This window comes from Acinonyx jubatus, chromosome A2 (genome assembly GCF_027475565.1).
Source record: "Acinonyx jubatus isolate Ajub_Pintada_27869175 chromosome A2, VMU_Ajub_asm_v1.0, whole genome shotgun sequence".
Taxonomy (NCBI): Eukaryota; Metazoa; Chordata; class Mammalia; order Carnivora; family Felidae; genus Acinonyx; species Acinonyx jubatus.
In genome coordinates this window covers 23,585,013-23,611,560 of record NC_069383.1, presented here as the reverse complement: position 1 = coordinate 23,611,560, position 26,548 = coordinate 23,585,013, and the positions used below count along the sequence as shown (strand labels likewise).

At 46.4% G+C, this 26,548-nt stretch overlaps 1 protein-coding gene across 2 annotated transcripts; it reads left to right on the top strand.

The window, feature by feature from the left end:
• The first annotated feature begins 6,057 nt into the window (after window positions 1-6,057).
• On the top strand, window positions 6,058-26,309 carry TSPAN33 (tetraspanin 33). 2 transcript variants are annotated; one of them, XM_027075440.2, is made up of 8 exons: window positions 6,058-6,379; window positions 20,099-20,156; window positions 20,813-20,937; window positions 21,272-21,346; window positions 22,396-22,491; window positions 24,291-24,419; window positions 24,822-24,983; window positions 25,194-26,309. In XM_027075440.2, exons 1-8 carry the CDS (start codon window positions 6,278-6,280, stop codon window positions 25,293-25,295), a joined length of 849 nt encoding a protein of 282 aa, XP_026931241.1. In that variant the 5' UTR covers window positions 6,058-6,277; the 3' UTR covers window positions 25,296-26,309. The 2 variants fall into 2 exon arrangements, with proteins under 2 accessions (XP_026931241.1, XP_026931240.1); XM_027075439.2 differs by having other exon boundaries at window positions 6,060-6,379; window positions 20,810-20,937.
• The last annotated feature ends 239 nt before the right edge of the window (window positions 26,310-26,548 follow it).

The window sequence follows — 26,548 nt, the reverse complement described above, 5'->3', positions numbered from 1 at the left end:
TTCTTTTTTAAAATGTTTATTTATTTTGAAAGAGAGAGCCTGAGCGAGGGAGGGACAGAGAGAGAGAGAGGGGACAGAGGGGGACAGCACAGCAGGCTCTGTGCTGACAACAGCAAGCCAGATGTGAGGCTGGAACTCACCAACTGGTGAGACTATGACCTGAGTCGAAGTCAGATGTTCAACCCACTGAGCCACCCCAGTGCCCCAATTCTGACATATCATTAAGGTCCCAGATTGCCAATGCCACCTTCTTCACGAAACGTTGTGATTGCTTATGAAGTTCCAACTAAGGTTTCTTAGAAAGAGCCCCACATAACACCAAATCGGCCAGCAATGGCTGGTTCTTGATTAAATCCCAATTTGAACAAACCAGCTCTAGGAGATATTTGGGAGTAAATTAGGGAAATTTGAGTATGATGAACTGGGCACAAAAGGATATTAGGGAATTGTTAAATTTCTTAGGAATTATAATGTTATTGTAGTTATGTTTAAGAAACCATTATTTTTAGATATGAAAACTGAATTAATTAGGATGGAATGTTATGATGGCAGTAGCTTAAAAAGGAAACATGGCAAAATGTGAAAATTTGGTATTAGGAATATAGATGTTTTGTGATTATTCTTTCCAAAGAACAATCTGTGTATTTGAAAACATTTTTCTACGTATTTGAAAACATTTCTAATCAAAAGTGAAAACAAGAACCCTAAACATCTTTTGCCTGTAAAACATGTTCACTAAAGAAAATTTGGAGAAAAAGGGAAGTAAAAAGCACCATTATCCTACCACACAGAGATAAACATTATTTATATTATGCATTTCCTTCTATACCGTTACAAATATACTTCTTTTTCTTTTTTTTTTTTTAAACGTCTATTTATTTTTGAGAGAGAGAGCACAAGCAGAGAGGCAGGGGTGGGGTGGATTGGGGTGGGGGACAGAGGATCCGAAGCAGGCTCTGTGCTGCTCTGGACAGCAGTGAGTCGGACGTGGGGCTCAAATCCACGAACCAAGAGATCATGACCTGAGCTGCAGTTGGACACTCAACTGACTGAGTCACCCAGGTGCCCCTATATACTTCTTTTTATTTTAGAAAACTGAGATTACTCTGGGCATAAAGTTTCGTATTGATCTCAGATTTTAAAAGAACATGTACAAAAGGTAGAAAGGAGGGCACATAAATAAGAGAACAATGCATTTTGTAGGTATGGTACATATCAATAAAAAACTAAAATAGAAGAAAAAAATTTAAAGCACTAAACAGAGGTTTGCAGACAAAACTTCCAATTTTCCTAGACTCACATACCAGCAGTGAATTCTTTTACAATCCCAGATCCCACAGATATGCTTTTCAATGGTACATTTCAAACCATCACAGAATCAGTTACTTGCCTGTTTGCAGTTCCCAGCATTTGCAGTTTTCACGGTGGGCTTTCTAGGCAAGCACGTATTTTTTAAGGAAATCACCGGCCCAGCTAACTGGGACAGCCACAAAGTCATCAGCCACCCCAGCAGGGCTTTCGCCGCTGCTGAACTGCCTTCCCTCCAGTCTCCTGCCCTGCTCTATCTACTCCAGACTCCTCCTTCCCAAACCACAGGATCTGCACCTTCTCTCCTTGTCACTCTTTCTTCCTTCACACACCCTCTTGCCAACGTTAGCTCCAGCCACGTGACTGGTTTTTTTTTTTTCCTTACAGAAATATTGTTCAAATATTTTAGTTCTGTTCATAATCACCTAAATAATAAACAATTTCAAGGTTAGAAATTGTAATACATCCTACCACATCAATGCAAATCATTTTACTTTTATGCTTTCTTTGATTTGTATCTGTTGATATTTACTCATATTTCCTATTGGGAATAGGCTGTTTAGAATTTCTCATTTACATTGTTAAAATGTTACATACTATTACATAATCTTTGTGATTTCAATTTAAGTGGACACATTATATATTCCAAGTGATTAAAATGCCTTCCAATGACCTGAAATAAGTCAAAGCCATTTCCTGGTTATCAGATACTTTATGTACTTTATTCTACAATCTGCTTTTCTGTGCTTCCTGTATCATGGATATTTTCCCAAGTCAGTATCTACATTTTCTATATTATTTTATGCAATTTTTTATTTTTTATTTTTTTATTTTAGAGAGAGAGAGAACAAGTGCACGCAGGGGAGATGGGCAGAGGGAAAGAGAGAGAGAGAATCTTAAGCACGTTCCACACTCAGTGCAGAGACTGACGTGGGCTCTATCCCACAACCCTGGGATCATGACCTGAGCCAAAATCAAGAGTCAGACACTTAATCAACTGAGCCACCCAGGTGCCTTAACATTATTTTAAATGTCTGCCTAGCGTGCCATAATAAGGATATACTTTTTTTTTAATTTTTTTTTTAATGTTTATTTTTGAGACAGAGAGAGATAGAGCATGAACAGGGGAGGGTCAGAGAGAGAGGAAGACACAGAATTGGAAGCAGGCTCCAGGCTCTGAGCTGTCAGCACAGAGCCCGATGCGGGGCTTGAACTCACGGACCGTGAGATCATGACCTGAGCCGAAATCAGACGCTTAACCAACTGAGCCACCCAGGCGTCCCAAGGATATACTTTTTTTTAATTTAATACTTTGTGGGTTTTTTTAATGTTTTTATTTTTATTTATTTTTGAGACAGAGAGAGACAGAGCATGAGAAGGGGAGGGACAGAGAGAGAGGGAGACACAGAATCTGAAGCAGGCTCCAGGCTCTGAGCTGTCAGCACAGAGCCTGACGCGGGACTCAAACCCACGAGCTGTGAGATCATGACCCGAGCCAAAGTTGGACGCTCAACTGACTGAGCCACCCAGGCGCCCCTAAATTTAATACTTTGAATAGTTAATATACTCCATGCTTCAAAAGCCAGAGGAAAAAAAAATGACATACAGTGAAAAGTCTTTCTTTGCACCTTAGTTCTCACCTACTCCAGGATGTAACCTCTTTTCTTAGTATCTTTTATATCTTTCCAGAGTTTATTTAGGTAGATGCAAGCAAATACAAACGTCATTTCTTATTTATTTATTTGTTTGTTTGTTTGTGTGTTTGTTTATTGGCAGAATGTAACATACTATCCCCGTCATTCCTCGCTTTGCCTTTTTCACTTAATAATTTATCTTGGAGATTGTTCCAACTGAGTACATGTAGAATTTCTTTATTCTTTGCTTTACAGCTGCATGGCTTCCTACTGTACAGGCACTACCCTCACTTCCATCCTGTCCGTCCTTGGACACGGTGGTCATCCCATTGATTGCTGATCCCATCTCTACACATTAACTCCAAAACCGCCCCATCCTTTACCACTCCAGTCTCTTTTTACTGGCTTGTTTTGACTATACACGTCAGGTCTCTTGAATGCTGAAAGAGAACTGGCCCTTCATTCTAAGGTTCCTCAAAGCTCCTATAATTTTTAAAGTTCTAGATTGAGGTGTCTACAGTCTTTATCCACTTTACCCCCCCCCCCCATTTCCTCCTTGACCCTTTGGGATCTGCCTTCATCTACCTGTCTGTACTAAAACTGATCTCTGAACCGTCATCTACTAGAAACTTCCAGCAGCTTGGTCTTTCTTCTCAGTTCTCACCCCTGTAACGTCTGAAGAAAGGTACCCGTCCTTGCTTACCCATTCAGTCCTAACTTCTTATAAAATGGCTTCTGAACCCCACCCCCCCTTTATACTAAAATGACTCTCCAAGTGGTCATCTGTTAATGGCCCATGTCTCAGTAACCTGGCCTCTGTTCACTTTTTTTTTTTTTTTATAAATTTTTCTTTAATGTTTATTTATTTTTTGAGAGAGAGATTGACAGAGTGTGAGCAGGGGACAGGCAGAGAGAGAAAGACACAGAATCCAAAGCAGGCTCCAGGCTCTGAGCTGTCAGCACAGAACCTGATGCGGGGCTTGAGCCCACTAACTGTGAGATCATGACCTGAGCCGAAGTTGGACGCTCAACTGACTGAGCCACCCAGGCGCCCCCGTTCACTTCTCTGAACCCCATCCCTAGAGCTCCTGTCAACCTTACCCCCCACCATAGAGATTCTGTCTTCCCAATGGCTTCACTACAACCCTTTTCTATCAACTCTGACCATCGCCTTGAAATCAGATCCTAAGTTCTGATTACCTAGACTACTAATTGTAGTCTCTCAACAAACCTTCCACACTGCAGCCTCTTTGCCACTCTACATTAAAAACAAAAACAAAAGCAAACAAACAAAAAGCAGATCTTACATCATTCCCTTCTTCAAAACTTTTATTTCCAGGGGTTCCTGGTTGGCTCAGTCGGTAGAACAGGTGACTCTTGATCTCGGGGTTATAAGTCTGAGCCCCACGTTTGTAGAGATTACTTAAAAATAAAATCTTTAAAAAACCACAAATTTTATTTCCAAACCAATGAAGCACTAACTCTCCAATCTAGCATTCAAACCCTTCCACGACTTTAATTCAACATGTATTGGCATCAGTCAGCATTTTCTTCCTCCACTATACTAGGCATACTATGCTCTAGCCAAACCAGTCTGCTTATTTTTCTCTAAACACAGTGTGCTTTTGCGCCTCTGGGATGTGGTTCATCCTTTTGTCCACCTGGATTACCTTTCCCATTCATCTCTGCTATTCTAAGTCTCTTCCTCCCTTAATTTTGCTTGTCATGATATCTTCACTCACCCTCCACTAAATAAATGTGTTATAGTTATTTGTGCAGTTATCATATTTCCCTACCGGATTCTAAATTCTGCTCAAACAAAATACTGCCTTTAGTGAACTGTCCAATTTGCCATTCTGTGCCAAGCGATTTGCATGCACTGTCTCATTTAATCCTTACATCAACATTATAGGACAGGACTCCCCCCATTTAACATTGAAGAAACTGAGTCTCAGGGGCATTAACTAGCTTGCCCAGGTCACACAACTGATGAGGGTGGAATCCCTTTCTTAGTTTCTTTAGGCTGCTGAAACGCAAATACCATAGCTTGGGGGGTTTATAAACAACAGAAACTTATTTCTCACAGTTCTGGAGGTCTAAGATCAAGACTCAGGCAGATTTAATGTCTGGTGAAAGCCACTTCCTGGTTCTTAGGTGGCTGTCTGTTTCCTGTGTCCTCACACGGTGGAAGGGGTGAAGGGGCTCTCTGGGGTCTCTTTTATGAGGACATTAATCCCTTTCATGAGGGCTCCATTCTCATGACCTAAGCACCTCCCAAAGGCCCCATCTCCTAATACCATCACCTTGAGAGGGAGGGTTAGGATTTCAACACATGAATGGGGGGGGGGGGGAGATACGAACATTCAATCTATATTCGTGTTTGCATTACTTATGGTAGTCAGCACAGTATCCACCACCTGCACTGTTCTCAACCTGTTTGTGTCAGATCAACATGTTAAAAAAGATTCTAAGGAAATAGGGAGGAGGATTGAAACAGTAACGAATTAGGATGGCAGAATTGTTGGTGATGTTTCCAAATTTCAGCCAGTGGGTCACAGAGCTTCTGAAGTAAGCATTTAAAATATGTAGTTACTAAACAGGGTTGCCGCTACTCTTAAATATTTTCTAATTGTTACATGTAGGTTAGTTTTGTCTCCCCGATTTTATTGTCATCCCCCGGGAATTATCTCTACTCTCTTGCATTCCCCCAGCTTTCGGCGCATTGCTCAACACGCGGTGTACGTACTTGTTGATTTTAACGTAGGTAGGTGTCTTTCCATATGTGTACGGCAACCGGGTAGAGGACGTGGGTGTGTGATGCAGTAGGCATTCCTTCCCATCCCTTTTCCTTTGAGCAGCTGCTGCCTGGATGCTTCCCTTCTCGGGGGAGGAGGCAGAACCACTGACCCTTTAACAAGTTGTCCCTCACAGAACAGGTGTCTCCCCCGCCTTTCGGAGGAGAGGGATGGCTGGACACTTAGTGACATCAGCGACCGACCAATGAGAAGTCAGGCTTCGGCAGCCGCGCCAATGAGCAACCAGGGGCGGGCCCGGTTTCCTGGGAGCCGGGCGGACCAGGCTGGTCCTCCCGCCGCCGCGGAGTCTCCGCCGCTCACGCTGCGCGCCGCGGCTCCAGCTACTCCCGGCGGCTCCGGTGGCGGCGCAGTTCTGCCCGCGCTCCTACTAGACGCACGGCTCGGGCACTTCCCACCGCGGCGCAGCTCCCCCGCCTCTCGGGCTCCCGCGGAGGCGCGGCTCATGCCCCCGGGCGCAGGGCGCGCAGGTGGGCCGGCCGCCGCGGGGAGATAGGCCCCCGGGGGGACGGCGGCGGGACCATGGCCCGGAGACCCGGGGCGCCGGCCGCCTATGGGGAGGAGTTCACCTTCGTCAGCCCGCTGGTGAAATACCTGCTCTTCTTCTTCAACATGCTCTTCTGGGTGAGTCTTGGGGGTCTTGGGGGGGCACCTGGGATGCGGGGCACCCCTGGAGCGTGGAGTGGGTCGCCCACGTTCTGAGGAGGGGGCGTCCCGGGATGCCTGCTTAGTTTTCTGGGCTGATGACACTTTGGGGTAATTCATCCTGGGGAGGGACACCACGGTGGCGCCGCGTCTGGAGGGGGCGAGGGGGCGAGGGGGCGTTGGGTGGGGAGGTGGGGGGAGGGAGGGTAATGCAAGAGATTCAGTAAAGACTTAGGGGTATCCTCTGGGCATCTGTGGCAGGCCAGAAAATGGGTTTGCGAGCGAGACGCGGGTTTTCCTGTTGGCCCAAAGCAGACCCACTGGTACATTCATGATTGGGGACTTCCAGGCCTGGGGGCTGGGAGGCCCAGCAGCAAAGAAAAAAGAGAAAGCCGGGGGAACCCGGACCGTTCCTCCTCCTAACATCAGAGAGGATGGGTTACAGGGCTTCTTCACCTTTTCCTTTTGGAGGCCTCTGGTGCCCCCCTCCCCACAAAGGCTGAGAAGGGGCAGGAATGTCCTCCAGATGTGGATGTCTTTCCCATCACTGTCCCAAACTTTGCCCCACCTTTCTCAGGATCAAGCTCCATCCCCTGGAGCCTGACAGTCTTCATCTTCTCTACATTGGACCAACCCTGTGTTGGGCTGGAAGGCCAGCAGTCCTTTCAGAATCTTCTGATGAGGGTGGAAAAGTGAAAAAACTCTTGGACAGGGGCTACGAGATTCCCATCTCCAGCCTGCAGTTGATCGTTGATTTAACCTGGGCAATATGTTCACCTCTGTAGGCCCTAGTTCCCTCCTCCCCAAAATTGAACCCAGTATAATCAGAGATAGCAGAAGTACTCTGCTGGAGTTAAGAATCTAGCTGGACCAGCTCATGAAATGCTAGCTCAATCCTGTTTCACATCTATGGAGTCCCTGAGCTCCTCTGGGTTTGGGAACATAGAGAGGTCCCTCCCCCAACCCCCATATCTGTTCCAGCTCCAGCCAAGCCAGAGCTGCTGCTCTAGGTGCCCATTATCCCTGCCCATATTTCCACCTGAGACCTAAAGTTCAGACGTGCAGGCGGGAGAAAGCATGAGTTTAAAATATGTTTCCTAGGAGAGGGAGCAGACCCAGCATCTAAGCCAGTTGCCAGAAAGGTTCACAGGGGCCGTGGTTTGAAGAACAGACACAAAGTGCATAAGTGCTAGCCTGTTGGGACAAATGAGAGAAATCCCAGAGGGTGGTGATAAGAGCTCAGCCATTGTACCATTTCACTCAAAATGAAGTTTGAGTCCCTAACAAATTCTCAGTTTTAGCACTGGGAAAAAAAAAAAAAAGAAAAATCTGGAAGACATCTTGTCCAGCACCCACATTTTATATATGAGAAAACTAAAGCACAGAGATATTAATTATTTTTATCCAACAAGGTCCAACAGCTGGTTAGTAAGTTTGATCTTGTGGTTTTTCTATTGAACTACTGTGCCTCTAGGGGAAGTCCTTGGCCCAGATGGCTGCTACTGTAGTCAGCAGTATTAGCAGTTAGCCCAACTTCCCATGGTCTAGGTTCTGCCTCAGCTGGAGGTTAGGGAAGAACAGAAGAAAAAAAAAATCACCACTACTCTGCCCAGGCTGGGGGATGTTCTAAGGGAAACTCCCTACTTAAGGGCAAGTCCCAGTGAACCCGCCTACCTGCTCACAGAATCCCAGGGACCTAGCATCCCAGGGACCTCAGATCCACCTTCTGACTTTCTTTATCAGCCAAGACTCTGCTTCTTTTTTGGAGCCTGTGGCACCCCACCCTTATCTGGGTTCCCCAGCGACAACAGCTGGGTGCATCTGTTACACTTGCATTCATGGTCATTTTCTTGGACTTCCCCACCCTGCTCCACTCCTCCTTTTACCAGACAAATGACTTTGAGAGGTTGCAGCCAGGGAGAGAGTTTGTCTCCATGGACCCATTTGCCTTGGTAAAAATGATTCATTCAAGGTCAGAGGACCTTGCTAACCAAGTTGGCACCACCCCAAATTAGAGAAGAGCCCCTTCTTGGCCCTACTTTAGACTCACAAAAAGTCAGAGGCTCTAGAAATAGCACAATGAAGGACAAGAGGCCCAGTTTCTTTCTGGCATCAACTTACTGTGTGACCCTAAGCCAATATATCTGTCTCTCTGTCCTTAATCTTTCTCCTCTAAAGGAGAAAATTTTTCTGCCTCTGTGAACTATTTAAAGATGAATACATCACTTTAGGGACTGTTTTCTTTCCTCAGGACCTGGGGCTTGATCTAAGGATGCATCTCTCTGTGTCCTGGTGTCCCTGGGACATCGACCTTCTCAGAGGACAGTACTTTTTGGGTGTTACTGAGGCCCCCCCCAGGCCCAGAGCCTCGGAGCTACATTCCACACAAGTGCGGTTGGAGATGAAGGGCTGCTTCCCCAGCTCAGGGGTCATCTTTCTTCCCACCCTCCTCAGGGACTGGTTACAGTGCTTTCTTTTTTGTTGGCTTTCACCATCCTAATCAAATTCCCCTCTTCTGCCCAGGAGACACCCATGGATGGGACTGTGGGTGGGCCCTTCCCTTTTCCAGGCAGAGTGCATGTTCTGGCCAGCTGCTGGGGGAGCCGCGTATGGGTGCTGTTTGTTTCTGTGCTGGAACACAATGGGAAGGTAGCCAGTGTCGTCTGGGCTCACACTCAGTGGTGGCGGCAGCACTGGCTATCTCTGCTGCTGCTCTGGAACCCTGACACTTGGGTCATTTAGTCTGACTCAGAAAGCTGCTGGCTTCTTTGGGAGCAGGACCAATTCCTCCTGTTCGTGTTTCAGATCTCACTTCCCCTTTTACCTAGGAGTTCTGGTTTTCTCCCCAGAATCGTGCTGCTGGGTTACTGACTGTTGGGATCCCATGACCTGGAGTAGTTGCCCCACGATTCCAAAAGTTGTATTACAATCTTTCAGTTAAGAAGTAGCTGACTTTCCTCCCCTCCCTGTGTTGGACAGCTCTGTGCAGAGAGAAGACCAGTGCCATAGTACATGCTTTATCAGCCTTGGGCATACACTGGCAGGAACATTATCAGTGCTGCCCATAGCAGTCACCTCCTTCCTTACTGGTCCTTGTCCCACCCAGGGCAGCAGTTGGGGTGGCTTTTGAGTCAGGCAGAACTGAGACTTCCAGTCCCTGTGTCTCAGCCCATGCTTCCTTGGTGGCTATGCCTCAGGGCTTATATACATACACCTTATATATACCTTGATTGCCACATCCCTTACCTGTGCTGCAATTAGGTGTTTATTTATGTCTCGTCTTCTAGACTTCGGGCCCCTGAGGGTAGACTGCCTTATTCACTTCTTGCTTCTCAGTGCCCAGCAGAGTTTGGCAGAGTGGGTACTTGCTGAATGTTTATTGAATGGCAGCTGGGGGAGCAGCCCCTATAGGGTGAAGGCAAGATGCCCTTCCTTCCTCTCTTATGAACACTAGTCTTTCGAGATGCAGCACAACCTAAAGTCCTTGAGCATTCTTGGTTGGGAAGAGGGGATCCAGCTGTGTTCGTTCTCTTCTGCACTGGGTCCCGTGGCCTAGCACCCTCCTTCAAGGCAGGTCAGCCATCCGCCCCCAGCATGTCCCTCAGGGCCATATGTAATTACTATCTATGGCACCCAGATTTTACCACTTCCACTGCAGCACAGGTGGACCCCCATCCAGGTCATTCCTAGACTGATCCAGGCCTCTGGTGAGGTATCTTCTTAAAAAAAAAATTTTTTTTTACATTTATTTATTTTTGAGAGACAGAGAGAGTCAGAGCGCAAGTGGAGGAGGGGCAGAGAGAGAAGGAGACACAGGATCCGAAGCAAGCTCCTGGCTCTGAGCCGTCAGCACAGAGCCTGACATGGGGCTCGAGCTCATGAACCATGAGATCGTGACCTGAGCCAAAGTTGGACACTTAACCGACTGAGCCCCCCAGGCGCCCCAGGTGAGGTGTCTTCTTTAAGAAATTCACAGCCCCCTCCAGGACCACTGTCGTGGAGTCCTCAGTGCACTCAGAATGTCCCGTGTCACCTGCAGCACCATCTGTTGTAACCTGGCTCAGAAGCCTTGAGGAAATGACCAGGCATCAAACCTGGAAAAATCCCTCCTGAATGGCAGAGACCTTTTTATCACCCAACATAACCCCCAACACACACACACACACACACACACACACACACACACACGCTCACATACCCACATACTCACACCTGAATACCTTAGGAAGCGGAGCCCATCCCCCTCCCCCAACTCTCCTCCTTTCCCTGTAGACTAGGCAGGCTTAATAAATGAAATAGTCACATTACAAAAAAAAAAAAAAAAAACACTAAAAAGGAAGACAAGAAGGATATCCTATGCTGTCAAGTCACACACATGCCTTCTTATCTCAACAGCTCTGTTTGCCTTGTACCAAGTAGGAAATCATAAACTTCAAGCAGCCTTTAAAAGAATAAAAGAAAACATGTAGCACCTCTTAGAGTCTTGATAGCAGATTCTGTGTCAGGCTGGGAACTCCAGGGCGATAGTTCAAGTGTTTACATTACTGTGAGTCCTTGTGGACTTCTCTCCCTTGTTTATAACCTTGGGGAACCAAAACCAGCCACGGCCTAAGGAGAAGCTAAGGGGTTGGCTCCAGAGCCGCCCGGATGGCTCAGTAGGTTGAGCGTCCAACTCTCTTGATATCGGCTCAGGGCACGATCTCACAGTCATGGGATCAAGCCCCAAATCAAGTCGGGCTCCATGCTGAGCATGGAGCCTACTTAGGAGTCTCTCTCTCTCTCTCTCTCTCTCTCTCTCTCTCTGTCTCCCCCTCTGCCCCTTCCCCACTTGCCCTCTCATTCTCTCTCTCAAAATAAATAAATAAACGTAAAAAAAATTCAAGGGTTGGCCCCAGACGTTGGAAAGGAAAGAGCTCTGTGGACTCCCCCACTCCAGGAGGACAATTCCATCCAATCCAGAGGGAGAAAGCCAAGAGCCAGTCTCACAGAGAGAGTCTACACCTCAGAAACCCAGGAACACATGGTGCTGGGATGGCCCCAGAAGTGTGTGCAGACCCTGGGCAGTGAGAGAGGGGGCCCTGCTTTAGGTCTAGCAGGCTTATCCAAAAATAAGGACGGAGAGGACTTTGAAACTGAAGGTGCAGACCCCTCTCTCCCAGTGTCCCTCTGGATAGGGGAAGGATTTTTGATTCCCACGCAAAGAATGTGTGTCCTCCCCCACCCCCCTTCAACAGAAGAGGAGAAGAGATTCCAAGGAAGAGGAGAGGACTTTGAGACAGATGCACCCACTTCGCACAGACTGGACTTTACAATGTGGAGACAAAGAAGGCCCAGGGCTTTGTCTCGGGGGCTGGTGGGCCCTGTGTGGTGATGCCGTCTTCTCCTTTCAGGGTGCTGTTCCAGGGACTTCCCTCTGGGCCCTGCTGGTATCATCACCTCCCAGTGCTATCTTACTTCCCCTTGAGCCCTGCCCAGTTTGGAGATTACCAGCTGCTCCCCCAAGAGAATTGCAGGCAGCTTCTTCCCACCTCTCGTGATGCCCCCAGGTGAATGCACATGCCCTGGTGTTGCTGTGAGCCTCTGAGGTGGAGAGAGGAAGGCAGCCAGGTGACTGAGGTCACAAGGCTCAGGAGACAGAAAGACAGGTTCCTGTCCCACTTCAGCGGCTCACTTGTTGAGTGAGTCAGGGAGAGTTTCTTGAATTCTCCCAACATCAGTTCTGTAAAATAGAGATGCTAACACCCTCTTGGGACTGTGGTCAGAATTCAATGAAATAGCGTGTATAAAGTGTTTATTTAGCCCAGTGCCTGACCCTTAGCACTTGACAAAAGACAGCTATTACTGTTGCTAGAAATAGCTCCTGGAGGTCACCTGTTAGGGATGGCCTTGGAGAGCTGGGATGAGTGCTCCTTCTGGCAAAAGGCAGATAGATAAGGATTGAGTCTAGGTGAAGGCTAGCTAACCTTGGGCCTGACTTCCTTCTGCCTCACACCCCCTTTGCTCACATTTCTTTCTTTCTTTTTTTTTTTTTTTAATAATTTATTTATTTTTTAATTTACATCCAAGTTAGTTAGCATACGGTGCAACAGTGATTTCAGGAGTAGATTCCTTAGTGCCCCTTTACCCATTTAGCCCATCCCCCCTCCCACAACCCCTCCAGCAACCCTCTGTTTGTTCTCCATATTTAAGAGTCTCTTCTGTTTTGTCCCTCTCCTTTTTATGTTATTTTTGCTTCCCTTCCCTTATGCTCATCTGTTTTGTCTCTTAAAGTCCTCATATGAGTGAAGTCATAGGATCTTTGTCTTTCTCTGACTGACTAATCTCACTTAGCATAATACCCTCCAGTTCCATCCACGTAGTTGCAAATGGCAAGATTTCATTCTTTTTTGATTGCCGAGTAATACTCCATTGTATATATATACACCACGTCTTCTGTATCCATTCATCTGTCAGTGGACATTTGGGATCTTTCTATACTTTGGCTATTGTTGATAGTGCTGCTATTAACATGGGGGTGCGTGTGCCCCTTCAAAACAGCATACCTGTATCCCTTGGATAAATACCTAGTAGTGTAATTGCTGGGTCGTAGGGTAGTTCTATTTTTAGTTTTTTTTTTTTTTAATTTTTTTTTTAACGTTTATTTATTTTTGAGACAGAGAGAGACAGAGCATGAACGGGGGAGGGTCACAGAGAGAGGGAGACACAGAATCTGAAACAGGCTCCAGGCTCTGAGCTTTCAGCACAGAGCCCGACGTGGGGCTCGAACCCACCGACCGCGAGATCATGACCTGAGCCGAAGTCGGACGCTTAACCGACCAAGCCACCCAGGCGCCCCTATTTTTAATTTTTTGAGGAACCTCCATACTGTTTTCCAGGGTGGCTGCACCAGCTTGCATTCCCACCACCTTTGCCCACATTTCTACTGTTAGCCAGAGAGAAGTGTTAATTAATGATGTCTTGGTATTTTATATTTTATAGAGCTGTTTTATATCTGTCATGGGAACAGAGACCCCACTGTTGTCTCCAAGGACCTTTCCTAGGTCCACTTATAAGGGCTCGTCCCACCGCCTTGGTCTTAAGGTACAATCCAGTGGAAGTCTATGCCTGTAATTGTTGGCATTTGGGCACTAGATCCAGAAGAACTCTTGTTTAGAGTTTCATCTTGGGGCCCTGTAACTTTTCCTCTCTTATCACTGATGGTTCTGAAGTAGTATCCTGGGACTAGAATAAGGGTTTTTCTTAAAAACCTCAAATCATGGACGTCTTTTTGCAATTTGCAAGAAAAGAAGTCAAACAAGGCAGAGAATTTTCTCCAGTTTCTATTTTCTCCCATGAACATTAGCATCTGTGGCTGCTTATCTGCCAGCAAGTGCTAGCAGAAGGCAAAGGGAAGAGGACAAGTAGCACCAAATATTATGGAGAACTAGGAAACTAGAGTAGTGCCTGTATTATGTTTTATGAGATGTAGAGACATATGCCTAACAGCCTTGTCATCACTTAGTACATTTTTCCTTATTTCTAGGATAGAAATTTATGTTGTGCTTCCTCACATGACACACTGAGAAGGACACAAAACTATCTGTGTGGTATTTCTGTCAAAAATGTGTCATCTGAGGGGTGCCCGGGTGGCTCAGTTTAAGCATCTGACTTCGGCTCGGGTTATGGTCTCTTGGTTCTTGAGTTCAAGCCCTGCATTGGGCTCTTTGCTGTCAGTGCGGAGCCTACTTTGGATCCTCTGTCTGTCTGTCTGTCTCTCTCTCTCTCTGCCCCACCCCCAATCTCTCTCTTTCTCTCAATAATTAATAACCACTTTCTAAAATGTGTCATCTGAATCTAATTGTGAGGAAACAATCAGACAAATCCAAATTGAGGGGTGTTCTGCAAAACAACTGGCCTAGACTTCTAAAAAAAATGCCAGTGTTGGGACACCTGGCTGGCTCTGTCAGTAGAGCATGTGACTCTTGATCTTGGGGTCGTGAGTTCAAGCCCCGCGTTGGGCATAGAAAAAAAAAATGCCAGTGTCAAAAAAAAAAATGTCAGAACAAGTGTTGGCAAGGATGTGGAGAAACTGGAGCCCTTGCACATTGTCGGGGGGGGGATGTGAAATGTTGAAGCCACTATGGAAGAGTCTGGTAACTCCTCAAAACATTAAACACAGAATTACCGTGTGACCCAGCAATTCCATCCCTGGATATATATCCAAGAGAATTGAATATAGGTATTCAAACAAAAAGTTGTCCACCGGCATTCACAGCAACCACGGTAGCCAAAAGGTGGGAACAATTCAAATGTCCATCAATGGATGAATGGATAAACACATTTTGTTATATCCATATAATGGAATGTTATTAGGCCATAAAAATAATGAAGTACACGCCAAAGGAGGGATGAACCTTGAAACATTATGCTCGGTGAACGAGACCAAACACAAAGAGCCACATACTGTATGATTCCATTTATGGGAAATGTGCAGACTAGGCAAAACCTTAGAGATAGAAAGCAGATTTGTGGTTGCCAGGGGCTGGAGGAGTGGAGGGGATGATGTCCCTTTGCATACCCACATCAGTGTGAGGGAGGTTTTTTTGTTTGTTATTTAGCATTTCCTTACTTTCTGGCGGTACGTGTTTAATGGGTAAGAGATTTCTATCCGGGGTGATGAAAAAGTCCTGGAACATGATAGCCGTGATGGTTGCACGGCAATGTGAATGTACTCAAGACCACTGGACTGTAACACGGTTTTGTGGTGTACATACTTTACCACATTTTTTTTTCAAAGTCAGTATCTTGAAAGACCAAAAACAAAGAAAAAAGAAGCCAAGCTGCAAAGGAGGCCAAAGGAGACTTGATCTTAAATGCATGATCCTTGATGGGATCCTGGATCAGGAAAAAAGAAAAAAAAGGTTATAAAGGACATTATTGGGAGAATTGGGGAAAGGGAAGTATGAGCTGTAAATTAGAGAGCAGCGATAGCATATTAAAGTTGAAGAGAAGAATTTGATATGTCCAAATTGTATGGGGTATGCCAACAGAGCATTGTAGCTTCCTGGGGCTCTGACACCTGAACAGTTTTAACATTGCCTTACACTTTGGTGTGAGGAGAAAATCCCCCTGATTATTTGGTTTCGGTTTTGTTGTGTTTTTTTAGAAATCCCCTTGATTAAAGTTTGTGACATTGCATGCATATGAATCCTAATTTAAGAAAGTCTGATATTTTTTAAAAAATGTGGGTTGGGGCACCTGGGCGGCTCAGTCGGTTAAGCGTCCGACTTCGGCTCAGGTCATGATCTGACCCACGGTTTGTGGGTTCAAGCCCCACAGCAGACTCTGTGCTGACAGCTCAGAGCCTGGAGCCTGCTTTGGATTCAGTATCTCCCTCTCTCTCTGCCCCTCCCCTGCTTGCACTCTGTCTCTCTTTCTCTCTCAAACATAAATAAACATCAAAAAAAAAATTTAAACAAAAAAAAAATTTTTTTTTTAATTTTAGAAAGGGGGAGGGAGGGGCAGAGGGAGAGAGAGAGAATCTTAAGCAGGCTCCATGCTCAGCGCAGAGCCCAACAAAGGGCTCCATCTCACGACCCTGGGATCGTGACCTGAGCCGAAGTCAAGAGTAAGACACTTCTCCGACTGAGCCACCCAGGCGCCCCAGAGTGTCATTTTCATCATATCACATCGTATACCTGTGATTTACCTCTGTTGATGTTGATCTTACTCCCCTGGCCGAGGTAGTGTCTGTCAGATGTCTCCACCCTCTTTCCCCCCCTCTTCCGTACTGTGCTTTTTGGAAGGAAGTCACTATGAGCATCCACACTTAGGAGCGGGGAGTTGTGCTCTACCTCCTTGAGAGTACACTGTCGACACAAACCATTTGCAATTCTTCTGCATGGGAGATTTTCTTTTCTCCCTCGTTTATTTATTTCAGTCCTTTTTTTTTTTTTTTTTTTTTTTAATTTAAGTCCTTTCTATCAGTATGGACTCAGATACTTATTTTATGTTTGGGGTAATAATTTCATTCTTCCTTATTTTGATGTCCCTTTGGCATACCCACCTCAGTGTGAGGGAGGGTCTTTTTGTTTGTGTCTTAGCATTTCCTTACTTTCTGGCACTGCGAGATACTCCAGGCTTATCTTCTATATCTCCTGCTCCAGTAGGAGATTCCGCCATTTTCCCAAGGAGCCCAGGCGTTGGTTATTTTCATTATAAGGTGATGACTCACCTTATATAAGGATAAAGGTATTGGTGCATGCAAGTTATTTTATATAATTTGATTGACAACTCTTCAGGAACATGCCTTTTGCTAGACTCAGCTATTTTAAAAACTGTGTCTAGCTCTTAAAAATTTCCAGTGAGGCTTCATTCTAGCCAGAATATGAAAAGCCATTCTAAGAAGTATCTTTATCTCTATCCTCATCGTGAAAGGAGGTCATTGGTGGTATTGTGGGGTGTTCTAAGGATTTTGTGGCAAAGCCTGATAGAGTGGAAAGAGTACCAGACTGAGATTGGAAACTGGGTTTAGTCCAGATGTTTCCTCTGCACCCATGTGCACTTGGCCAAGTATCACTTTGCTCTTTGGGCCTCATCTATAAAAAGGTGAGTGGCTGAGCTCATTTCTAAGGTTCTATTCAGCTCTAAAATGCTATGCTATTAACGGCAGCAGCATTAACTTTGGGAGGGCAGTAGCTTTGAGGAATTCAGGGTGGGAGATGTGGGCAGGAATAGGAGTGTGAAAGGGCAAGCAAGCTGTGACTCGGGGATGAAGAGGGAGATCAGTGATAGAAACACCAATTCTTAGTTAGCTAGTGAGCCCCAGGAAAGCAGTATCATTAGTGATCATATTAAATATTAACAATAATATTAAAGTCTTCATCTTGACTTTAATGTAACCTGTACCTGCTGCTCTAGATCCCTGGCTGAGTGTGCTTTAGGCTTGTGGTTCTCAAAGTTGGCTGCACATTGGAATCACCTGGAACACATTCAGAACTACTGTTGCCTCAGGGCACCTGGGTGACTCAGCCAGTTAAGCGTCTGGCTCCCGATGTTGGCACAGGTCATGATCTCACGGTTCATAGGATCGAGCCCTGCATCGGGCTCTGCACTGACAGCGAGAAGCCCGCTCGGGATTCTCTCTCTCCCTCTCTCTGTCCCTCCCCTACTCGTGCGCTCTCCTACCCCACCCCCACTCAAAAGTAAATAAATAAACACTAAAAAAAAAAAAAAAAAGAAAGAAATACTGTTGCCTGGATTACAATATGTGGTTTGGGTGCAGCTAAGGCATCAGCAGTTTTCAGTTCTTCCCTCCCTGCTCTTCCTCCCATTCTAATGACACTCAAGTTGGGGAAGCATAGGCTGTAGATGCTCTTGCTCCTCTCCCACATAGCGTGCAGTCTCCTTAAGGACAAGACTACATCTCACTCATTTTTGCAGTCCTCGGAGTACCTTGTACATAGCAGCTGATGACTTGAATTTGGATAGTGTGTTAGTTTCCTAATGCAGCTATAACTAATTACCACAAACTTCATAGCTTAATACAACACAATTTTCTTACATTCTAGAGGTCAGAATTCCAAAATGGGTCTCACTGGGTAAAATGAAGGTATCACCAGGGATGGTCCCTTCTGGCGGCTCTAGAGGAGAATCTATTTCCTGCCTTCTTCAGCTTTTAAAGGCCGCCCATCTTCTTTGGCTCATGGCACCACACCCCTCCAATCTCTGCTTCCATTGTCATACCTATCTCCTTCTCGGACTCTGACCTTTCTGCCTCCCTCTTCTAAGGCCCAATAGGATAATTACTCTCCATTTCCAGACATATTTACAGATTCTAGGAATTAGGACAGGACACCTTTTGGGGGAACACTATTCTGTGCTACCCACCACAGATAGAGACAGAACAACTGCTGTCATTACAGGCCCACACAGGGAATTAAGTTACCATGATACGTGGCATCTCTTTACTTTGTTGTTTTAGCCGCGTTAGGATTTAATCAGAGGCCATCTTTGTGGCAAGTTATACATCCTAGCAAAAGTGTAACATGTGTAAAACAGTGAGGAGTCTGGGAAGAACAGAAATAAAGAGCAGGTTCATATCTTTAAATGATTCAGTAAAGGGATATTCAGAACTGTTAAGTGGCTATGGGGAGTTTCAAAGAGCAGGCCAGGCTGCTCAATCACTCTGGCAAAGGGCTGTGCCTACAGGCTGAGGGATGACTGAGATCTCTGTTGTGTGGTTGCCTTGCCTCCCACCCACTCCCCCTTGCTCCCTCAGCCTGGTTGTCCTGGGGGACAGCAAGCCAGCTGGCACCTCCAGCCCCACTCACAGCTCTGCAAGCAGCTCCCTCTCTCCCGGACAAAGAGCATGAGGGCCAGTAGATAACACACCTAGTCCTGAGTCAGAAGCAGTGTCAAATGATTGGGGGCAAGGCTGTGTATATAGCCAGGGAGGAGTCCTGAAAGATCCGGTTTTAGATAAGGGTTTCCATTTACTGCTAAACGCACCAGAAAGCAGAGGCCACTGAGGAAAAATATCTTTCTGTTGAGTAACCTGAGTAACTACTTTGACCCTATTAGCTCTATAGGGGCCTTATTCCCTTCTCCCACCGAAGCCCCAAGATGGCTTTTTCCAGCTGGTCTCTGTCTTGTAGGACAGTGGAGTCTAGCCAGCCATCTCCTTCCCCACTGAGTTGGTCAAGTCCCTGCTGCTGAGAACTCCCTCTAGCCAGAGTGTGGCCCCAGCAATTGCCATGGTGACAGCCAGCTGCTGCTTAGCACCAGCCTGGGGACTGGGCACAAAGAAAGAGTGGCCGAGAGATGTGCACATTGGGCTGCCCGGCACTCCTGGAGGCCTGCGGTGGGGGTGGAGGGCAGAAAAGGCCCCTTTGGGGATTGTTGGTAGTCTCTGATGGGTTTGATCTCTCAGGGAGAAGCCAGGAAGTTTGAAGCATTTAAACTCTTATTGTGCTCCACACTGGAATCCAGGTTTATAAAGATAAAGGCTCCCTTGCCAAGCCAGTTTGCATTTTACACACCTGTGTTCATGGATGCATTCTTTCCATTGCTATGTGCTTGCATTCTTGCATTGGACACCATTTTGACCTCCAAGAGATTTAGACACTCGGGAGTGTTCGTCGACTCAGGCCTGCTTCAGCTTTAAAACCTGCCCTTTGAGGTAGTTGGATTCAAATTCAAAATTTCAGAGTTTCTGTGTCACCCTGGAAAAGTTAACTATTAGTAATGACAGATAATATTTATTGTCCGGCACTGTGTTAAATGCTTTCCATACATTATCTTATCTAATTTCACAGTGGTTTTTATTTTTTTAGATGTAGTTGTTTAAATTCTCATCTTCAGATACGGAAACTGAGGTTCAGAGATTTGTCTAGCATAGGCCCAGGTTTGACTGGTTCCAAAGCCCAGTTCTTAGCTACGGTCCGTAACCTCGTATTGCCTTGATTTCCTCATCTGTAAAATGAGGAGAACAGCCACCTCACAAGATAACTGTGTTGTGAGGATCAATTGAGATCATCTTGGTAAAAGCTTTTCTTGAAGGCAAAACAGATGCCATCAACTGTATCTCTTGGGAGGACAGAGATGGTCATCTCTGGGTCCTGGGAAAGTCATCTTCCTGCTTCTCTTAAGGTTACTTACAGCACTCAGGGCCCCCTGGTTTCCAAAATCTCAGAGTCTGCCTCATTCCTGTGTCCACAGGTGATTTCCATGGTGATGGTGGCTGTGGGAGTCTACGCTCGGCTGATGAAGCATGCAGGTGAGCTATAGGTCCCCCTCTATCTCCCTATGACTCTTGCCAAGCCCCTTCCTCCTCTGCCTCCATGGCCCTCTAACATGCTTTCCTCGGCCGCCCTCTAGCCTGATTTGAGCACCCTACCGCAGGGTATTAGGCCACCCAGGCCAGTTCACCTGGATTTCCCTGAACTCCCACAAATCTTCCAGGATTCGTGCTTACATTTTAGGCTTAAGAAGTGTCTAGGAAAGTAGGTAGGCCTCTGGGAGCAGAGAGTAATCAGAGGCCTTACCCCCTCCCTCACTCTGTCCTGGAGTAACTCAACCTCCATTCCAGTTCTACTGCACAAAGTCTCCAGGAAACGGAATCTGCAAAACAGGGAGCCTAATGCCATTCTAATTCATTTCTGGAGCGCAAGTGGTTCGTCCTCTCTTAAGCCTGGGAATAAAAGCTCTCACTTTGTTATTTGTTAGTTCCTCAAATTAAATGCCACAAACCTTTCTCGGTCCTTTTTATTCTCCCCGTCGGAGGAGAGTACTGCCTCCCCATACCTTCATCCAACCATACTAGAGATTCCCCCACCAGAGGGGAACAGTTTTGGAGGGCATCCCCCACCTCGTCCCTGGGTATCACTCTCAGACAGCACCAGGCTCAGACTGAGACAGCCTCTCCCCCAGAAGCAGCCTTGGCCTGCCTGGCAGTGGACCCTGCCATCCTGCTGATCGTGGTGGGAGTTCTCATGTTCCTACTCACCTTCTGTGGCTGCATTGGATCCCTCCGTGAGAACATCTGCCTCCTACAGACGGTGAGTGGTCAGGGACCCCACCAGAAAGACCCTGGCCCCCTCCATATGCCTCCCAGCCTCCTGATGCCGTTCCTACTACCATTTCAGTTTCATCTGTCCCACCTACTCTCCAAGGCCTGTGCTGTCCACTCCCCGCTGTAGAGCTCAGCCCAGATGAGTCAGCACAGGGTGGCCACCCTCAAGACAGCATGTGAGAGGCAGCGGCGGCCTTATGTGCGGGGCCTCTGGGAGAAGTGCCTGTAGCCCCCAGTACCCAGTACTCCCCATGGCCCTGGGAGGGGCTACACCCAAGCATGGTAATTGACTGTCTTCTTTCCCTGCCCACTCCCTACAGTTCTCACTCTGCCTCACCATCGTGTTCCTGCTACAGCTGGCTGCAGGGATCCTGGGCTTTGTCTTCTCAGACAAGGTAGCACTGGGGCCCCAGGGGCTTCTTAGGTGTGAACCGGAGGGAGGAAGAGAAGGTTCCTGCCCGTGCTTAGCCTGATTAATTAACCAGCACTCCTTCCCCTGAGAAGCATCAGCCTTGGAAAGATTCTCCTTAGGGATGAACAAATGGCCTTTAAAGTCACCATATTTAGAGAGGATTTCCAGATTGTAAGGTGTTTTCCCTCTGACAGTTACAGAGGCCAACAGGAAAATAAACTCTATGAACACAAAGTTAAAGCAATCTACAAACTTTAATGGCAAATTATTGGGTAAAATATAACTATCAAGTGGACTGTAGACAATACAAAGAAACTTTTATTTCTTCTGAAAGTTGCTTACTGGGATACACAGAAGGAAAGAAGGGGGAAACTAAACAAGATTTTGAGCAGTGTTCACCATATCTGGAAGTGGTCTGTTTAGTGATCGTCCTTTTAATTAAGAACCAGAATTCATTTCTCAAAGGGCAAATGACTGCCAGGAGTCGTATTGAACTATAGAAACTTTGAGAAAAATAGTGGAGCAAGAAGGAAGAAGGAATGGTGTAAACTATGAAATGGGGAGTCACTGAGTTCATTCTGAAGAATGTCCTAGTCCTTCTGGCTTAGTAAAATCCTAAAATGATACAGATCTGTTTGGAGTCTAAAGAGATGCAGTTTCCTTATGTCCACTAGAGGTCAGTGTCTCAGCTTTGTAAGCCCTTTTCTACTAAAATCTATATATTGGATTCTCTGCTTTGCATCAACAAGTATTTTGTGGTCAATAGTGTTCCCAGATAGATAAATCTTGGATTATCTTGAAATGTGGCCTTGAGAAGTGGCAACAGCAGGTCCTGCATTTCTCTTACCTACTGGTACCTGAGGGCCCAGGGATGGATAGGCTTTTTGGAACTGGCCATCAACCTAGGACTTGGTTCCGATTTCAAGGTTGACTTCAATGAAGAAGGATGGCTACTGTCATGGTTATTCCTGAAGGGAGGAGCGGGTTAGGGGTTAGTCCTGTGTTCTGATCCCCTACTCATGTCTCTGGCAGGCACGAGGGAAAGTGAGTGAGATCATCAATAATGCCATTGTGCACTACCGAGATGACTTGGACCTACAGAACCTCATTGATTTTGGCCAGAAGAAGGTATGGGCTAAGAGTGGGGGGAGGTCAGCTGTGGTCTGAGAGGCTGTAGGCAAAAATTAATGCCATCCCAAGAGGCACCTCACCCTTCAGGTCTGTGGGCTTCTTCATTACCTGTCAGGTAATGGATTCTGGAAGGAGGTTTGGCAAAAAACCATGCACAGTAGAGTACTTTAAAAGTACTTTTAAGAGAACAGAACAGTAGTATATATAGTAATCTGCCATTTGTATAAAAAGAGGGAGGAAAAAATATGTATTAATATTTACGAAAGGAATCTGGAAGGATATGTAGAAACAATTCTAAGTGGTTACTTTTAGGGGAATAAGGAAATGGGCAGATTTTTACATATGACCTATTTAAAAGTTAAAATTTTAAAATCATGATAAAATATACACAACGTAAAAATTTACCATGTTAACCTTTTTAAGTATATGAAACTGTGGCACTAAGTACATTCACATTGTTTACAACCATCACCACCATCCATCTCCAGAACTTTTTCATCTGTCCCAGAGAAACCCTCCGCATTAAACACTAACTCCCCACTTCCCCTTCCCCCAACTCCTAACAACAACTATCTACTTTCTATGATTTGGCTACTCTAGAGACCTCATATAAGTGGAATCATATAGTATTTGTCCTTCCGTGACTGGTTTAGTCACTTAGCAGTTCTTCAAGATTCATCCATGTTGTAGGATATGCCAAAATTTCCTTCTTTTTTAAGGCTGAATAATATTCCATTGTGTGTACAGACCACATTTTGTTAATTCATTCATCTTGCAATGCACACTTGGGTCACTTCTAAATGGAAGTGATGCTGCTAGGGGCTCCTGGGTGGCTCAGTCGGTTGAGCGTCTGACTTCAGCCCAGGTCATGATCTCACGGTCCATGGGTTCGAGCCCCGCATCAGGCTCTGTGCTGACAGCTCAGAGTCCGGAGCCTGTTTCGGATTCTGTGTCTCCCTCTCTCTCTGACCCTCCCCTGTTCATGCTCTGTCTCTCTCTGTCTCAAAAATAAATAAACATTAAAAAAAAAATTAAAAAAAAAAAAGGAAGTGATGCTGCTATGAATCAGAAGTTGAATTTTATTTTATTAAAAAAATGTTTAATGTTTACTTATTCTTGAGAGAGAGAGAACATGAGTGGGGGAGGAACAGGGAGAGAGGGAGACACAGAATCCAAAGGAGGCTCCAGGCTCTGAGCTGTCAGCACAGAGCCCGATGTGGGGCTCAAACCCACGAACTACAAGATCATGACCTGAGCTGAAGTCGGATGCTTAACCGACTGAGCCACCCGGGCACCCCTAAAGTTGAATTTTAAATAAAAGTGCTTTTGAGACCAGTACTGAGTTCCTCTTCCCTTGGTGCAACTTGACTTGGATCCTCCTTACTTTTATGGAGTAATTAGGGGCCCACAATATTGAAGATTCTCTTCTGTTTCCTCTGTATTAAGACAGATATTTTCAACACCAATCCTTTAAGTATTTCAGCCAGTGTTTTTGAACACCTCCTTTTGCCAACCTCTATATTATTATGCAGGACCGCAAAACCAGAATCTGCCTTCAAGGAGCTCATAATTGAATGTATAAAAAACAAAATATATAACTTTGGTTGTTATAACAAGATATATAAAGGTGAAGGCCACTGAGAGATGTGAACTCAAGGTTTAAGGTTGTGTTTAAACACAACCTGAGCTTACAACTGGAAGCTGGCCACAGACTTTTGGCTGCTGTGAGAATTCCCCTGGTCATCTCAATGTGAGGGGTGGGTGATTCTTAACCTCTGTGGTGGGCTTTGTTACAGTTCAGTTGCTGTGGAGGGAATTCCTATAAGGACTGGTCGCAGAACATGTACTTCAACTGTTCAGAAGACAACCCCAGCCGTGAGCGCTGCTCTGTGCCTTACTCCTGTTGCTTGCCTACCCCCAACCAGGTGAGCCTACATCCCACCTCATCTCCTCCTGGGCAGCAATCTCAGTTACTTTCCAATTAGGGTAGCCGCTGTTGGGAATCCCCATTCAGTAGCTTAACCGGTCAGTTTTGTAGGACAGCTGTCAGATGTTTTTCTTCACCCCAATCTAATGGCTCTGTTAACTTTTCATTCCCACAGTCCACATGGGGATTCAGAAGGTGCAGGTCTCTAAAACAAGGAGAACTGAACTCAGACCTCCCAGAGGAAAGGAAGCTTGCGTTTAGCAACTTCCAAGCTAGGATCCTCCACATGTATTCCCTAACATTTTAGGAGTTTAAGAAGGGTGGGAAGCACATCAGCTAGGGCCCAAAAGAGAAAGTTTGAAAATAGGAGTCCCATTTAGCTTTTCAACTCTTTCCCCAGGCAGTGATCAACACCATGTGTGGCCAAGGTATGCAGGCCCTTGACTACTTGGAAGCTAGTAAAGTCATCTATACCAATGGCTGTATTGACAAATTGGTCAACTGGATACACAGCAACCTCTTCCTTCTTGGTGGTGTAGCACTGGGCCTGGCCATCCCCCAGGTAACTTACCCTGTAAGCCTTGTGGGTCGTATAATTCTGCAAAGACTCCTTTGTTTTGGGGAGGGCCCCTGGGGATCAGCTAGGGTGTCAGGCACAGCTATTGCTAAGGAGCAGGGGATCGGATGGTGCTGACCACACTGGGAAGACTGAGTCAGGGAAAACAAAGACATCACTCATTGCTGAGGGCCCAATCCATCTCGCCTCTCCCAGCTGGTAGGAATCCTGCTGTCTCAGATCCTTGTGAATCAGATCAAAGATCAGATCAAGCTACAGCTCTACAATCAGCAGCACCGGGCCGACCCATGGTACTGAGAATCCATCCTGCACCTCCTCACATTGGCAACAGGCGAGCCTCATCCACCAACAGCAGTGGGCATAGCTCTCATCACCAAATGGAGACTTGGACTCCAGTCCCCCAGCAGCAGTCCAGTGGGGAGAAGCCAACTCCAGCTGGGCAGAAGGCAGGGTGCATAGGTGGCTCAAGTCTAGGAAGGATGACCCTCCTCCTTTCCCCATCCTAGCCCTCACCATTGTTAGAGTTATTTTGTATTCTTTTTAACCTTACACATTTGGGTTTATGTTTTTTTGTTTTTGAGTTTTGTCTGGGCAGAGGTGTTTGGGAAACAGCAGTTGCACAGAGTCTTGGGGGTACTAGGTGCTGCTTTACACGGAGGCACTACAACCTACAGCTCTACTAGGGCTGCTACTGAGCCTGCTGGATGTTTTCTGATTCCATCTGTTGACAGCAAGACCTGGCTGGAGAGTGGGCACTAGCAGCCCTACCTGGAGTCCAGTTAGCATGATACCAGCTCCAGAAGGGAATGGAACAGGCAGTGAGCTTGGGGTCGGCTGGGGACAGTCGAATGTGTTGGGTAGGAGTGGAAGGCGATATGTTTACCAAATGCCGCCCTGCCATCCTCCCAGGTAGTGAGAGTGAGCTACATCCTGCCCCTCCCTCATTTCCATGGAAACATGGCAGCAGGGGCAAGGGGTACAACAGCAGCCAAATTCATCCGTCTCCCCCACTCCACCCTTTTTAAAAGGTTTGGAACCATGGTCTTTATATTCTGCAGCCAGCAGAGGTGGGACTGAGCCATTTGTGCCCTTGAATTCCTCTCATCTGGCCCTCCCTCTCCAGCAAGTGGGGTTTCTTTAACTTTGGCAGTGCTGAGGGAGGCTAGGTAATCCCTCCCCACCCCCCACCCTTCCCCCGCCCCGCCATTCCCCTACACCATAGCTCAGTATTTCTACAGTGTGAAAAGCAGGGACCTTGCTGGGGCAGGGGGAGCCAGAAGTGGCAATAAAAGTTTGTTGACCTGGGCTAAACTTGACTCCATGAATTTTCCATTCTGGCAACTAGAAGGGGGCGGGGGGGGGGGGGGTAGAAGGGCCCAGTGGGTGGGCCCTCCTTCCAGGTGGGGACTGGAGACTCCCCTAAACACAGCACCTTGTGGGCCCCATCCTTCCCTCCATCTCTCCCGCAACCAGATGCACTAGTCCCCTCCCACAAACCCGCCCTCTCTAGTCTAAATTAGGTCGAAAGGTTCCCAATACTGATCTGGGAA